Raw genomic sequence first — 15,313 nt, 5'->3', positions numbered from 1 at the left:
GTTTTTAGGCACACATACAAACACGTGAGGGCTTGTCAAACTACTGAGGACCATTTTGAGTTGCTGCAATCCACATTCCAGCAAATCGAGCTAGCCTGCTGCATCAGTTTTTCAGTTTCACTTTCTTTGACCTTGCATTAAGCTCTCTGTGGGTGGAGACTTGGCATTCATTGACGTGGCACCCTTTTTGTTCCTAAGACATTACCCCTTTTAGCGTCAAGATGGATATCCAGTAGGATTTTGTTTTCAAGTTGTTCATCTAATCTCTTTAGCTGTTTATAGAGGAACACAATAAATGCCACCGTGAGTGTTGCTTTTTATATTCAGAATAAAATTAGAGTTAATTAAAGTTGACCCTAATTTCATCTGTTTTTTTATTTATTTTTTGGCTAGTAAGAATTTGCTGTCTAATGGGTGGGGGAGGGTGTAGATCTTGCAAAAAGTGTGACAAGCTGTCAACCTTGTGGTCTGTGGAAAGATGATTATGGAATACACATCAATAAATTGCTCAACGGCTTCTAAAATGTCATGTATATTTTTTTTCAAAATATGCAAAGTCTTCCGCTAACACGTTTGGAGGGAAAAATAGAGTGAAAATAATGATCCAGCTCCAGATACTTCAGTGTTAACTTCAGGAAAGTAAGCCCCAGTATTTTAGCAGCTCTGATAACACCTGAATCAGCTCTGATCCCTCCCTCCCTTTCTCATTCTATGCCAGGCAGTCCCAAGCCCTAGAAATAGCAGCGCCGGAGTATGAGTCATGCCATATATATATATATATATATATATATATATATATATATATATATATATATATATATATATATATATATATATATATATATATATATATATAGTGCCTGAAGGAAGTTGTGAATAGGGGGAGTTTCTTGAAGATGGGACATACTGGGAGGAAGAAGAGGGACTTTAAGCAGAATGCATTATCTCAGGGCGCTGTGCCAGTATTCATAAACTTGAGTGACCATCACCGTAGATCTGGGGTGTCCCACCCTGCATTTTTCCATAAGGCTGTTTAACAAATGCTCCTTGTAGTAGCCATGGACCAAAGCCAGTCCCTTGGGAACAGCTTCTCTATTCCCAGAAGTCTCTCTGCAGTTTCTTTCATCTTCTGGCCCATCGTTTGCTTCTGTCTTTCATCTCCTGGCTTATATGCTATCCACCCTCTCTCCTTCGTCTCCGCTCCCCCACTCAGCCCCCAATCTTCTCCATAAGCGCAGTTCCATCATCTTCTCTCACCATTAACCCATTTATCATCTGCAGCCCCGGTTCTGCTCGCCTCATATCGTATTTACTTCGTTTGCCATCCCAAGACCCGGCTGCCGCTGTTCTCCAACCTGTCCTTGAACGCCCGTCTCCAAAGACGAGAAGATTCTTAGGTGTAAATGAGAGTTGATTCTTTAGCTGTGGAAGAAAAGGTTGGTTTTAAAAGGGGGTCACTTCTCCTCTTCGTTAGCTGATGTTGCTTTCTGAGAAGGGCCCTCCATTCCCCAGCCAGCACGTCGTACTGGACCCTCCCCTATCCCTCATCCACCCTCTGTTTTAGCCCCCACATTGCTCCATCGCCCACTCTTGGCGTACCCCGCTTCCCATTCGAAACGTTCTCCTCCTTTCTGTTTTCCTCCTTGGGCTCACAGCCCCCCACCCCCTCATCTCACCCGATGGAGGTCAGCCAAGGCTGTTCCAGCTGTGAGAGGCGAAAAGGGGGGGCGGGAGGCAAGGTGAACCGCTTTCGACGGCTGTCATTCTGTTATGCGCTGGGCTGAGAGGAGAAGAGGGAGGGAGGGAGGGAGAAGGAAGGAAGGCAGAGCGAGGGGAGGACAGTGTGATAGAGAGAGAGCAGGAGCAGCGGGATAGGAGCAGAGCGAGAACCAGTGAGAGAGATAGAGAGAGAGGGGTCCGGCGCTCACGGCTCGTATCGCTGGCTGGCTCGCCTGCTCGCTGTTGACGAATGAGCTGTCTACCCACGGGGCTGGGAAACGGCAGCTTGTGACAAGCTGGGGGAGAGAGGAACATGAATGTAATGCGCACCTTGCCTCGTTTGCTTTCAGATACCGGCCAGAAGAAGACTCCAGAAAAGAAGGATGGGAGGCGCATGTCGTTCCAGAGACCCAAAGGCACCGTGGAATATTCTGTGAGTAACGTGCACGAAACTCCGAGCGTCGCGTTATAACGTCCTCGAGTGTTGCTTCCCCGCTCCGCTCCTGTCCAGCCGTCGGCGGTCTCTGCAGCTTGGACCGGATCCGACACCGACCACGACGTGGCAGTCGGCGTGTTTGGTGTTGTGCAGGAACTGCCTGGCCATGCTCCATGGAGCGCTGCTAATGAGAAGAAGTATTTCATGGGTTTATGTAGGCTGACACGTGTACCTCATTCCTAAACTGTTTACATAAAGAGGAGTGCGTGTGTGTGTGTGCACATAGACAAACATGCCGTGCAGCTTTGGAACGTAATGTTTGTCAGAAAATGTGTCTCCTGTTGAGGATTGCCTCTTCAGCAGTGCCGACGTTCATCTGCGTTTTGCACAGTGATGTAGGGGAAGGAAGCGGGCGAATTGTGACAGCTCTGTCCGGTCTTCCAGCTGGACCCGGAGCAGGGCGCGCAGGCAGGAGTGCTGGCAGGACGTGTATTTGTTTTTCCACTCTGTTCCCCCCGTGCTGCAACTCGGCAAACATTCCACCACATAGCTCGCTTGGTCTTGCAGATGACCTTCCAACTGCGTTGTCATTTCTATTGATTTAGCTGTTGTGTGGCGAAGGGGGAGGGAGGGGTGTGTGTGTGTGTGTGAGGTGATATAGGGGGGAGCGAGAGAGGGAGAGAGAAAGGACTCCTGTTCCCAGGCATGGAGTGAAAACAGAGCTCTCAGTGCTTTGCCTTGCCTCCTCGTGTTCTTCAAATGACCCTCAAATCCAGCTGCAGTCAGACGGTGCCTTCTCACCTCCTTTTTTTTTTTCCTTTTTTTTTTCCCCCCCGTGGCAACCGCGCAGAGTGGCAGTGCCGTGTCTCCGCTCCAGCCGACTGCTGCACGTCGGCTGTGGAGCAAGAAGACGAGAGGAAGGGAAGGATAGAGGAAAAGGGAGCGTTGGGTCCGTGGCGTATTGTTGCCATTCCTGTCCTTGCTTCCGGCTGCCGTTGACGCCCCCTGCCCTCAGCTGTCTCAACATTCCCGCTCGCTCCGACCGCTGTGGCTTTCCCTAAATTTGACCCACCTGCACTTCCGCCGCCGCTCCCTGCAAAGCCTGTCAGTCATCTCAGTCCGGCTGATTGACACGCTCCTCGTTTACCTCGCCAGGGGTTTTGAACAGCCTCCGCCATTACAAACATATGTCCTGCGTCTTACCTCCTGAGTTCCCTGATACATGCAGAAGGACAACAGAGTCTGCTAGATGGACATGAATGCTGATGGTTAGGAAACATAAGGGAGAGGCAGAATTCATATGGCATACTAATCCTGCTCTTGTCAGCCATCGCTCTCTGTCTGCCGTTTTCCCCGTGTTGGCCTCCTCTAGATTACCGGTGTTTTGATGGATGGATCGACCTGTGCCGATGATTTTGTTCTCTGACTTGACACGCTGCAGCGGCATGCAGAGAAAGGGCTCAGGGTATGACCGAGTCCCATTGATTGAGGAGCAGCTTTATCTAAAACTCATCTCTCGCACTGGAGGGGGGTGAGCAGCCACCGCCAGCGTTTCCTGATTTCGCTCGACAGCAGATAAGTTTATAAATATCGCCCGGCATCCACAGGAAAAAGGAGAATTTCCTCTCGTGGCCGCCTTATCAATGCAATCTCTCTCTCTCTTGTTGCTTTACCTGAGACACTAGCTTTTCTTTCTCTGGCTGTTTTTTTTTATGTATTGAGAAATAACCTGTGCAGCTGCAGCCCATCTGCCTAGACACTGATAACGCCAGTCCATTCAGCGCTGCCCGAGCTATTGGCTGACCTGCATCCAATTAAAACGTGTTTAAAGTGTCAGGAAACGACCTGGATCCGTTCCCTGACAGAGTTCTATCACACTATGGATGTTCAGGCTGTAGTTGGTGATATGGATCTTCACAGAGCTCCTGATTGGCTCGTACTGCTTGGTGACGAGCAGAGGCTTAGTTAACGTGTTCAAGGCCTGTTGTAAAATTACTCATAATTATTTTAGTAGTTTTATACTGCAGTTGCACTTATTGATCTTTATGAAAGCACTAGCCTTTATTGGACCGTTGAGTCCTGCACTGGTACATGCCAGTGCAGGACTCAACCCTGGTCTATCTAAACTGCTTAGCCTGTAGAGTTACTCTCTGTATGATGTTCCATTGACACTGACCATCTAGAGGAGTACGAGTAGATCTGATTGAACACTATATAAAGTGGTCAAAAAGTTACTTAGGAACACTTATGAAACATATCAGCTCTCAATTGCTGAAGATAAACATGCTGGCTATCCATCCTGATATGGAATGGATAATGTGTTAGGACAAAATGATGCTACATGACGAAAATGATCAACGCACAGATGGCGTTATCTAAAGTTACAGAGAAAGTGAAGCCGAAAGACTGATGCTGCCGGCTAGTTTAAACACCAGAGGTTCAAGCATCATCATGCCCCACGAGGAACCCAGGACCCACTGCACCATTGAAGGGTCTATCAGTGGGTTTAAGGATTTCATGCTGATGCCTAACAGCAGTCAGGGTGCCATCATTTATCCTGTACAGGTCTGTGTGTCCCTCCATGGATATGTCCCCCATACCAACACTGACCCACCACTAAATCATTCTGAACAATGCTGAAGGCAGCATAATGTTCACCACAGCTTCTCCAGACCCTTTCACGTCTGTCCCATGAGCTCAGAGTGAACCTGCTCTCATCTGAGAAAAGAACAGGGCACCAGTGCTGAACCTGCCAATTCTGGTGTTCTCTGGAAAAAGCCAGGCAGTGAGCAGAGGGCCTACTAGAGGATGCTGGGCCCTCAGGCCACCCTCATGAAGCCTGTTTCTAAGGGTTTGATCAGAGACATTCATGCCAGTGGCCCACTGGAAGGCACTCTGTAGGACTCTGGCAGTTCTCGTCCTGCTCCTCCTTGCAAAAAGGAGCAGATACTGGTCTTGTTGATGGATTAAGGATCTCCAACAGCCCTGTCCAGCTCCTGGAAGCAAACCTTCTGACAATGGCACCTATTGATCTACCACCCTGGTAGAGTTGGACTACCTGTGCAACCTCTATAGGGTCCAGGTATCTGCTACCAGTAGGGACACTGACCCAAGTCCAATGCTAAACTACTGAAGGTGTAAATTTCGATGACCTCTGCTAAACGGACTATACGTCTTCGATGACTATACATTAACGCGCCGAGGCAGACACCTCCTCTTGATTATGAAACAATCAAAATTTCATACGTTTGAAATGTGGAAGGAGAGAAATGACCTGCACCCACCAATGTCTTGCTGTCTGTTGAAGCAGCCTGAATGAACAGCTAACATGCCTGGGTAGAAAGAAATGTTACCTTAAATAGTTTCTGATGCTTTTTTACTTCATTGACTTTGTTTTTAACTTCTACACTGAAGAGTGTTGTGGTTTGCAGACTCCAGCAGCACGTACGAGTGGTTTGTTTTCAGATCGGAGGAGAACGGTCAGATTTTTGAGTTTCCTAAGGGCCTGGCACCTGTCAGGATCAGTCAAGCTGAAAATATTGATGCGTTTCTAAATGCCTGCTTCCTGCCGGACATGAGTGAAATGGAATGGTTCACTGGGTCCTGTTTCTGTGTAAATGGGTGATATTTGGTCATCAGCCTGAAAACCCAAACCACTAAACAAGTTGATCTTGGGGGTCTTTTTGAATGCAAAGATCCCCTCATTTTATCAACAAAGGTTTAAGTACTTGAACTACACTGTAGCACATTGAGTTGGACACATGTTTCGTAGTTATTCAGATCCTGCTGAACAGTGGCTGTATAAACCTGTTTAGTCCCAGTCTGTCAATCGTACTGCGTTACTTCATATTATCAGAACTTTCAATGTCAATTTTAATTATAAAGCATTTTAAAAACAGCTTGTATCTGCACCAAAAGGCTGCACAGTTTTCAGAAAACCCATCAATGAATTAAGCACATTGAATAAAACAATAAGAATGAAACACAATAAATAAGAACAATTAGGACAGCTAGTTTACAAAGTCAGCCCTTGTATAAATGGCAAGGAATATAGATGAGTTTTCAGGAGTGATTTAAACTGTTCCAAACTTTAGGCAGATCTTTCATTGAGGGGTAAGCTGTTCCACATATTGGGTGCAGTAACGGCAAATGCACGGCCTCTTCTGCTTTTAAATCTGGTTCTGGGAACTTGTAGGAGTAGTTTATTGTTTGATCGTAGTGTTCTGTAAATGGAGTGGTCCTGCTGAAGATCTTGGAGGTAAACAGGGGCTAAGCCATTCAAAGCTTTAAAAAAAACAATAAAAGAATTTTAAAATTAATTTAATAACATACAGGCAGCCAAAGCAGAGAAGCCGATACTGGGGTAATATGTTCACGCTTCTGGGTTCCAGGTAAAAGTTGAGCTGCAGCATTTTGAATCATTTGGAGACTCTGGCCCATGTTTTTAAATAACGAGCTGCAGTAATCTAAGCATGTGGTAATGAAGGCATGGGTAATTTTTTCAAAGTCTCAAAGTGCAGAAGCTAGATTTCACCTTTGCTAGAAGGCACAGATGAAAGAAGCTTGATTTCACAACAGTAGATTAATAAAAAGGGGCTAGGGAACCAAGAAATTATTTAGGTTTGCAATTAAGGTTCTTTTTTCTAAATATTGTAACTTGAGTTTTAGTTTTATTCAAGTGAAGAAAATGTTGGTCTATCCATGATCTGACTTCTGCTAAACAGCTTATTAAAAACTGTAGGGAATCATCCTTATCGTTTAACTTCTTCAGGTGCATGTATATTTGTACGTTGTCTGCAAAGAGGTAAAAAGAGATGTTACCTTTTTTTTTTTTTAAATGTTTCCGAGAGGCAATGGGTACAATATAAACAAATTAGGGCCTAAGATGGAACCCTGAGGGACTCCATAATTTAGGGGTGCTGCCACAGAGGAGCAAGATGAATATTAAAACTTATATCTTTCAAATATGACGAGAACCAATCTAAAACCACACCCTTAAGACCAAGAATACTCTAAGCAAAGCCGTTTCTGTACTATGCCCACCTTTAAAACCAGTCTGGAATTTCTAAGATATTTCGTTACATGTTAAAGATTGGAGCTGAATAAAAACAATCTTCTCCAAGACTTTGGATAAAAACGGTAGTTTAGAAATCAGTCTAAAATTTGTAAGGATGCTGTGGTGTAAGTTTTTTTTTAATAAGTGGGTGTACCACAGCATGTTTGAAGGCAGTCAGGACATGTCCAGTCAGAAGAGAAGTATTTATCATGGTATCTTCAAATAACCAAACAGGGAGACAGACCAATGGATAACTTGTCGGCCGCAGTTGTTTAACTACAGTAGACTACTGAGACAATGAAACTAGCTCAAACTGATCAAACCTGGCTTTATAAAGAGGCACTTCCAGGGGATCCAAGACCGGCAAAGAGAGAGTGCCCCTTAGGGCTAAAATTTTGCCAGAGAAGAATTTAAAAAAAACCAAACAAAGACCAGCAGAAGCTGAGAGGGCAGGTGTATTTGAAGGTTTAATAATTTTATCTAGCCCTTTAAAAAGAACTTGAGGCCTATTTTTAATTGAGGCAGCCACAGCTAGAAGGCATTCTTATTAAGCAGATTTTACAGTATTCTGGTAATTAATCAGATAATTTTTCACAATGTCAAAAGAATCCTGTGTCTTATCCTTTTTCCAACGCCTCTCAGCTAGCCTGCAGTCTCGCCCGAGAGCTCGCGTAGTTTCATTTAACCAAGGCTCAGAGAGTTTCAAAGGTTATGTCAATGTGCCAATGATCAGGAATTATCTTCAAACTTTGAATCATGTTTTAGCTTGAAGTTTCTTGCTACTTAAAGGAGCAATGAGCAAAATGTCATTATTTTAGATAGAAATAAGTAAAAAGTAGTTTGGTGAAGAACATCACACACTATCTCTGTGTTGTTCTCCAATCTCTTGTTTACATAGCTATGCCAGACAGCATAAACAGTTGCAAGTGATTTTTTTTAAATTGTCTGCTAGTTGGTTGCAGAAAGAAGAGAACAACCGTTATTTTCTAGAAAAAAAAAAAAGACTCCACCTTCAAAGGCTTGTTAGTGCATGTTTTTCAGCCCAGTTAGCAGTGAGCCTGCAGGGATCACAAGGTCAGCCGGTCATTACTTCACATGGCTCTGGCTGTTGGATTAATGTAACAATTGGAAAGGAAATTGTCCAGAGAATGAGTTCAAATCGCCAGTGAGCCGTCTGCATGAAGCAGGGTGACGTTGCCAACAGCGCCTCCATAAATTACAGCGATTTTCAAGGTTTCCCCAGGTTCTGTCCCGTAAACTGTGCTGATCTCGCTGTTCTTTAGTGTTGCAACAACTTTGACATTTATGGTTTGGTATAAAAATGTAACTAGGTGGTTTTGAATTACAGCCAAGGTATTCACGCCTCCCTTTAGGGGTGAACTATTGTAGTCTTGATAAAAAGACGTGAATTTTGAGGCCTGTTGGCAAAGCCTTGCACGTTATTTAAAGAACGAAAAACAAAACATGGCTTGGATAGGATTTTAAATAAATTAAACTCAAACACAATTGAAAACCTTCCAACTTTCTGTATGCAGCTTTATTTCAAATGAAATCCAAGCTTCAGTATTACCAGTAGATATCTGTCTACCTTTGGTTATAAAACAGATATCCTTATCGTGGTGCGGGGACTGATGACAGTGGAGCGAGGTCGCTGTGTATCACCGGTCATCAGGTTTAGTGGGGCTCTGCTGGGCTGAAAGCAAGCAGTGTGACCATTAGAGGGCTTGAGGGACATTAGGTGAGTCACCACAGATGCGCGCACACACACACAGATGCACCCCTCCACACACAGGGTACGGTTAAATCTTAACACACAGTTGTCGTAAACTTACCTCTGCTACCACCTGACAATCAGTCACCCTGATTGCATTATTCAACGCCGGGTTGCAGAAGAGATCCCAACAATTGAGCTCTTTAAAGCTCCCAGCCTGTGAGCTGGAGAGCAAGTCGGTAGATGATGGACACGAACGATGGTAATAGTTAAATGGGGGGGGGGGGGCAGTATATAGAAATGCTGATGGAAAATATGGAGATGGACGGGGAAAATGGTCGTCTTGCAATCGGAAGGTTGGGGCTTCGATTCCAGCTTCCCCTTGTCACATGTCGACGTGCCCCTGGGCAAGCCACGTTGCTTACCGATCTTCGTATCAGTGTATGACTGTATGTGTGTGTGTGTGTGTGTGTGTGTGTGTGTGTGTGTGTGTTAGAGAGTGCGATTTGGTGAATGTGGCTGTAGTGTAAAGCGCTTTGAGTGGTCAGTTTGACTAGAAAAGGCCTATATAACTACAGTCCATTTCCCCCTCTGTGAACCAAACACCAGCTAGTATTTTTTTACTGCAGGTACAACCGGCATCTTCCAGCCTGGGGTTTTTGAAGAATTCAACTGAATGTGAAAAATTAGGTGAGATGAGAGGGAATCAGAGGAAGTTGTCCTAAAATGGAACAAAATGTTCAGCAACACCAAAAAAAAAAACAACAACAATGTACTGGTAGTTAACAGTTTTTGATCACTGAGATTTTGATTGCAGATCACAAACAATTCAGATGTGGATACTGAAAGACACCTGCTAACAGGGTTGTGATTTAGCAAAAAACAAACCGGGCAAACCTGCTAGTAAAGCCATCTTTGATTTGATTATTTTACTTAATAAGTAGACCCGTTGGAGCAGGGTCTGGTGGTAGGATGGGTCAGAGACAGATTTGGGTTTCCTCTGCAGTAAGCTTAGCCCAACTCTTGTTTTTCATGATGAAGAAAGAGATTGTCCCTAAAAACTAGTTTCTCCCATGTTCCTGAGTGCCTTTCCTTGGCAGTTTTCCATCAACGCCTTCTTGCCTGGGAACACCTAGCGATCCCCCAGAATGAGCTGTGGAGTACAGCAGGGGAGAGAGATGTCTGGGTTTTCCATCCTCAGCCTGTGTCCTCACAGGCTGTGCTTGAACCAGTGCAGAAGGAATTCAGGCAAGATGTCTCTGTGGCATTAGTCTTTTGCAATATATTGTTGATATTTTCAATCTTGTTCCAGAAACCTCTAAAGTATGACAAAGGGCTCACTCCCTTGCCCAAGAGCACTTGAACATACGGTAGGGGAAGTGCTGTGTCAGCTCTGGGATGTTTGTGTCATGCCACACCTCCGTCGTGTTTGCAGGCTCTGGTGTCATAGGGTTCATGGCCTTCTGTCGGCAAAAACAACAGGAAAAAAGCCATTGCAGCCTGAAAGCACAGAAGAAGCAGGTCAGAGCCTGACAGGCGGGAGAATCCTTGAGGACTCGAAAGTGAGACAGCAAAGTGTCTCCTTGAAGTGGACAGAATAATGCGATTTGCTCCCCTGTCACCAGCAGCTCTAAATTTAGGCCTTCAAGTGATCAGCAAGGGTGTAGTTGCACACAATAAACATACCATTCGGTAGTAACGACAAAGTCACCATGGCAACTGTCATGCTAAAGCTGCGCCTCGTCCTTCAGTGTAAGTCGGAGACTGATGGCGTGAGACGGCATCATGGGGAGGATTCACCACAAATTCTAGTAGCATTTCGGGTTTGGTCTTTTTCTAATCCTTGTCCAGCTCTTCCAAATTGTAAGGTGTTTAATTTTGATTGGAGTTTAATGTGTGGGGTGGGGGGGGTGGGGGGGAGCATTTGATGACCTCAGTCTAAAACCAGGTCACGTGTAAAAGTGGGCAGCCAGCAGCTTTAACTGCAGTGGTCACAATTAAATGTGTAGCTCTGTGATTACATCTCATTTCCCATGTTGACCTTTTGCATTAACACTTAAAGAGCTTTTCTCATGTTCCACACTTAATGTTATGTCCAGGATGGAAGCAGAGTACTTAACGGAGCCATTAGTCCGGTCATTCTTCCAGACGGCCCTTTTGGAATCTGTGCTCTCGTTCTCACCATTCTCACCGCCTTTCCTGTCACATGGAGGGTATCACCCGAACAGAAAGAGGACTAATTATTCATCCTACTTTGAGATGAGTTAAGAGCCATATTGATCCAGAGGATAGGACAGTAAGGTCTATAGGACGTTAGTAACCGCTATCCTGAGTGTGATTAACCTTGCCCTGCTTCTCTCCTACGTCCTCTCTGCCCGAGAGTCGATGACAGGTCTTCATCGGTGGCTCATGTTTGTACTTCCGCTGTCCCCTGCCACTTTATATATAGTTAGGGCTAGACATTTTATCAGTGTGATCAAGAATAGATCAGTTTTGACCCAAAACCTGGGGAAGCTGTTAGAAACTGAAGACGAGCATCACGGTGAGTCCAGGCAATGCGTCAAAAGCAACGAGAGAATGGAAACGGGAAGGAAAATTAAAGCTTTGGATTTTCCGAGCAGAGGTCAAGAACTATATGTGTAACCTGATGAGGGCTGTGGAAAAGAGGTAGCAGGATGGACAAATATTACTCAGTAGAGACATGGGATGCTGGTAGGAGACAGAGTGCTGAAATTGAATCAGAAGTTGGTAGCTTTGATGGAAGACACCCACATTTTTCTCCTTTTTTTTTACCCCTCTAACAGATTTTGTTTTTCACATTAAAGGCAGTTTATGTCACAAAAACGTAGCATTTTTGCAGGGGGGGTGGGCAGACGCGTTTTTTTTCTATCCTGTGTATACAAGATCGTTGTAAGTGGCACCTGGGAAGAATCGATGTTCTGCTGAAGCGGCCAGGATGAAAGGCTCTGACACAAAGGGAGCCTGATTAATTCTTCATCCTCCTCACTTAAATAAACCGAGTCATCTTCTCAAATAAGATTTCCCTTTTGAAATGCTGACCACATACCAAGGTCGTCTCTCAAACACGTGCGGGCCTGGAAATGCTCGTAGGACGAGGCGTTCGCCGTTCCGCCAGCACTCACCGAAGAAATTATCCTTATTCCTTGGAAGTGAAGTCATTCTCCAGCTTTTTATGGTCCTGTTGTAAACACATGACAAGTGTTTGTGTCTCTCGTCAACGTAGCGACACAGAGACATCTCTGATCTCCCCGACACTACCCGTCCTCTTTTCGACAGGATGTTTATTAAACCGTCTCCCTTCTTTTCTGTCTGAACAAACACTAGGGATCACTTTACGGAGCCGATAAGCTGCAAAGTCTTGTAGCACCCTGCTACCAGCACCAAGCTGTCTATGGGCAGTTGTTAATGTCGAGAGTTGTTAGTAGAGATGCACCGATCCAGTTTTTTCCGATACGATACCGATACCTGAGCTTGTTAGCCGATACCCGATATAAATCAGATACTGACTTGTGTACCTTGCCATGTGACTCAAGGCATCAGGCTTGACATAAACATTGTTTCAAAAAAAGATCCGCGTGCTCTTTAGCACAGTGCTTTAGGAAGTGCTTATTTAGGTTTGTTGTGTTGAATTGACCAACTTTATCACCACCCCTCGCAATTTCTACGTTGCAGATATTGGATGTTGCTGTCAGACGATCAAGTTTGAAATGTTTCCAAATAGCAGACTTAGCTCGGTCAGGTGCTTGCTACATGATGCACTGCGTTTCCTCATCACCAGCTGCTCTGCATGATGACATAACCGGCATTGCAAACATAGAATTGAAGTGACTAGATCGCTGTTACTGCATTGCTGTGTATGATATTAAAAAAAAAAACATGACGGGGTCAAAATGCTAGATCGGCGTCATTCATCTGATATGCGATCCAGCTAACTGGTCAATATCGGAGCCCATATCCGATCCAGGTATCAGGTGGGTGCATGTCTAGTCGTTAGGTGGAGTTTCAGATTGGGGACCAGGCTGTGATCCCACATCCTCCTCCTGTCTTAGTAGCGGATCGGCTGTAATCGATTCCTTTACAGCAGAAGAAAGATGCAGAGGTGTTTCCAACCGCTAACATGGACATTAATTTGTCCAATTCCAGAGGCAAGATCCAGAATCAAAGGGTTGCACGGACGCACAGTGGTTAGTGCTGTTGCCTTGCAGTAAAAAGGTCCTTGGTTCGAAACCTGGCCTGGATATTTTCCTGGTGCAACCTCGGGTTCTCTTTGTAAGAAAGTAAGTAAAGTGTATTTATTAAGTACGTTTCACAGATCAAGCCATCACAAACAACAATAAAAATAGGGTAAAATCACAATAACAAAATAAACATGCAACAAAAGGCCTGTTTAAAAATAAAACGCTTTTAAAAGAATCCACAGAGCCAACTAAACGTAGCTGTAGAGGTAGCCTTGGTGCCACGGACTGAAATGCTTGGTCCCCCTTTGTTTTAATCTGGTACCTGGAACAACTAACAGAACCTGAGCTTCAGAACCAAGGGAGCAAGCAGCGGTGTGTTTTGTAAGAAGATTACATAAGTAACCCGGAGCCTGGTTGGTTAGTGCTCTATGCGTTAGTGAGAGAACGTTAAAGCAGATCCTAAACTCTATTAGTAGCCAGTGGTAGGAATATAAAATTGGGGTGCCGTGACCTCGCTTTCTGGAGCGAGTCAAAAGTCTGGCTACAGAATTTTGTAGGGTTTGGAGGCGTGACTGTCCGTAAAGAGAGCATTCCAATAATCTAAGCGCAATGACACAAATGCTTGAATACATTTTTCCAATTCAGCTGAGGATGTCGTAATACATGGGTACTGCTGCTGTCTCCCACAATCCAAAGCCATGTATGCTAGGTTAAGAACTGCGTGTCTGCTTGTTTGTCCCGTCTGACATCCTGTGATGTTTTCACTTCCCTGGTTACATCCTCTATTTATTCTAATGTCTACTTTGATTTAATTATTGCGTTTAATCTTCCTTGATGAACTAGCGGTATAAATCTAAAGGTAACTGATTGCCTCTGAAACACGAGAGATGCTCACTAATTTTATTTGTTTCCAAGAAAATGATGAAATTAACATTTAATCAAGCCAGCTTATCGGAGCTCCTTAAAATAATGCCATGATTGCTCTTCTCTGCCTTGGCACTTTAAGGAAATCTGTTTGACACACAAAAACAGACGTCTGGATATAAAGTAAAATATGTATTTGAGGTGATGGTGTTTTGAAAGTAGTAATAGCAGTTTGCTTTCACTTAGTCCACAGCTACCGGGCTTAGAGCTCACCATCCGATCCATACCGCACAATGCATCCCTCTTCTGCATTCTTCATTGTTGGGGCGCACTGATTGCTGAGTCAGGGCAACCAAGTCCCAGCAGCGTGACCGACCTCAGCTCTTATTAGGTTGTTTCCCCAGAGGTTGGCCATCTAAAGTCAGCAAAAACCACAATCAACCCTGTGTTAGAGCGCTGTGCACTCCCTGGTCATCTCTTGTTTTGTTTTGTTTTTTGTCCCACCCACGCTGCTTCAGTCTTTGCCTATGAGCTCTCTAACCTGTGATTACATTAGCGCTGATCAGTAACGACGCTTTAGCAGTCAATGCGGTATCCTCTGAGGTTTCAGGGCTTCGCAGCTGTTATGACGCGCAGATGTCAATTCAAGCCCAAATCTGTTTTTATGTTGAAGATTCTCACAGCCCTTTTCCTCCCACTCTTTTAATTGCTCAGCAGTGGTTGGGGGGATGTTGCAGTCAGTAATTGACCAGAATCACACAGGACTTTGGTTCCAAAAGCTAATGAGCTGCACTCTGGAGCCAAAGCTGGCGACCCAGGGAGGATTCCTGTCACTGTACCTTTGTGGTGATTCGTCTTTTATAGAGCGTTCCAGCTGGATTTCTGCCATCATTAGCTACTTTCCTCGTATGAGTTGTCCGTCAGTTTACACCGAGAGTCTTCCCAGAGATGATTTATCAGTGGTGGTGTCACTCCCCAGGATGCCTGGACAAGTCTTGCCTCATCCGTATCCTCCTCCTAGGTGGGTGGCTGCCTGGATGACTGGCTCGGGAATGTCATCAGGATCTGCTGTGTTCCTGAGTCCACTTAGGGTTTTTAATCATTTGTCCATTTTCTTTTCTCAAAACGTCCTTCAGTCTTTATAAGAAGCGGGGATGAAATTTCCGTCTATTCGACCTTTATTTGAACCGCTGACCTATGGCAACAAAACACGCTTTATGTTTCAGGGCACAGTGGAAATAGCCCTATATGGACAATTTACCTCAAGTCTACAAAATAATGTAGAACAGATTCAGTCATTATTCATTGAACCAGAACCAGGGAAAACC

At 44.8% G+C, this 15,313-nt stretch overlaps 1 protein-coding gene across 3 annotated transcripts in view; it reads left to right on the top strand.

Moving 5' to 3' along the window:
• The window catches only part of oxr1a (oxidation resistance 1a), a 214,533-nt gene that overhangs the window by 153,694 nt on the left and 45,526 nt on the right, over window positions 1-15,313 (top strand). For all 3 annotated transcript variants that reach the window (XM_036129399.1, XM_036129408.1, XM_036129405.1), the window contains one exon: window positions 2,070-2,152. In XM_036129399.1, the coding sequence (XP_035985292.1) occupies window positions 2,070-2,152 (83 nt within the window). The remainder of the gene's footprint in view (window positions 1-2,069; window positions 2,153-15,313) is intronic.

The sequence above is a fragment of the Fundulus heteroclitus genome, chromosome 3 (genome assembly GCF_011125445.2).
Source record: "Fundulus heteroclitus isolate FHET01 chromosome 3, MU-UCD_Fhet_4.1, whole genome shotgun sequence".
NCBI lineage: Eukaryota > Metazoa > Chordata > Actinopteri > Cyprinodontiformes > Fundulidae > Fundulus > Fundulus heteroclitus.
This window is presented reverse-complemented; position numbering and strand designations above follow the sequence as displayed.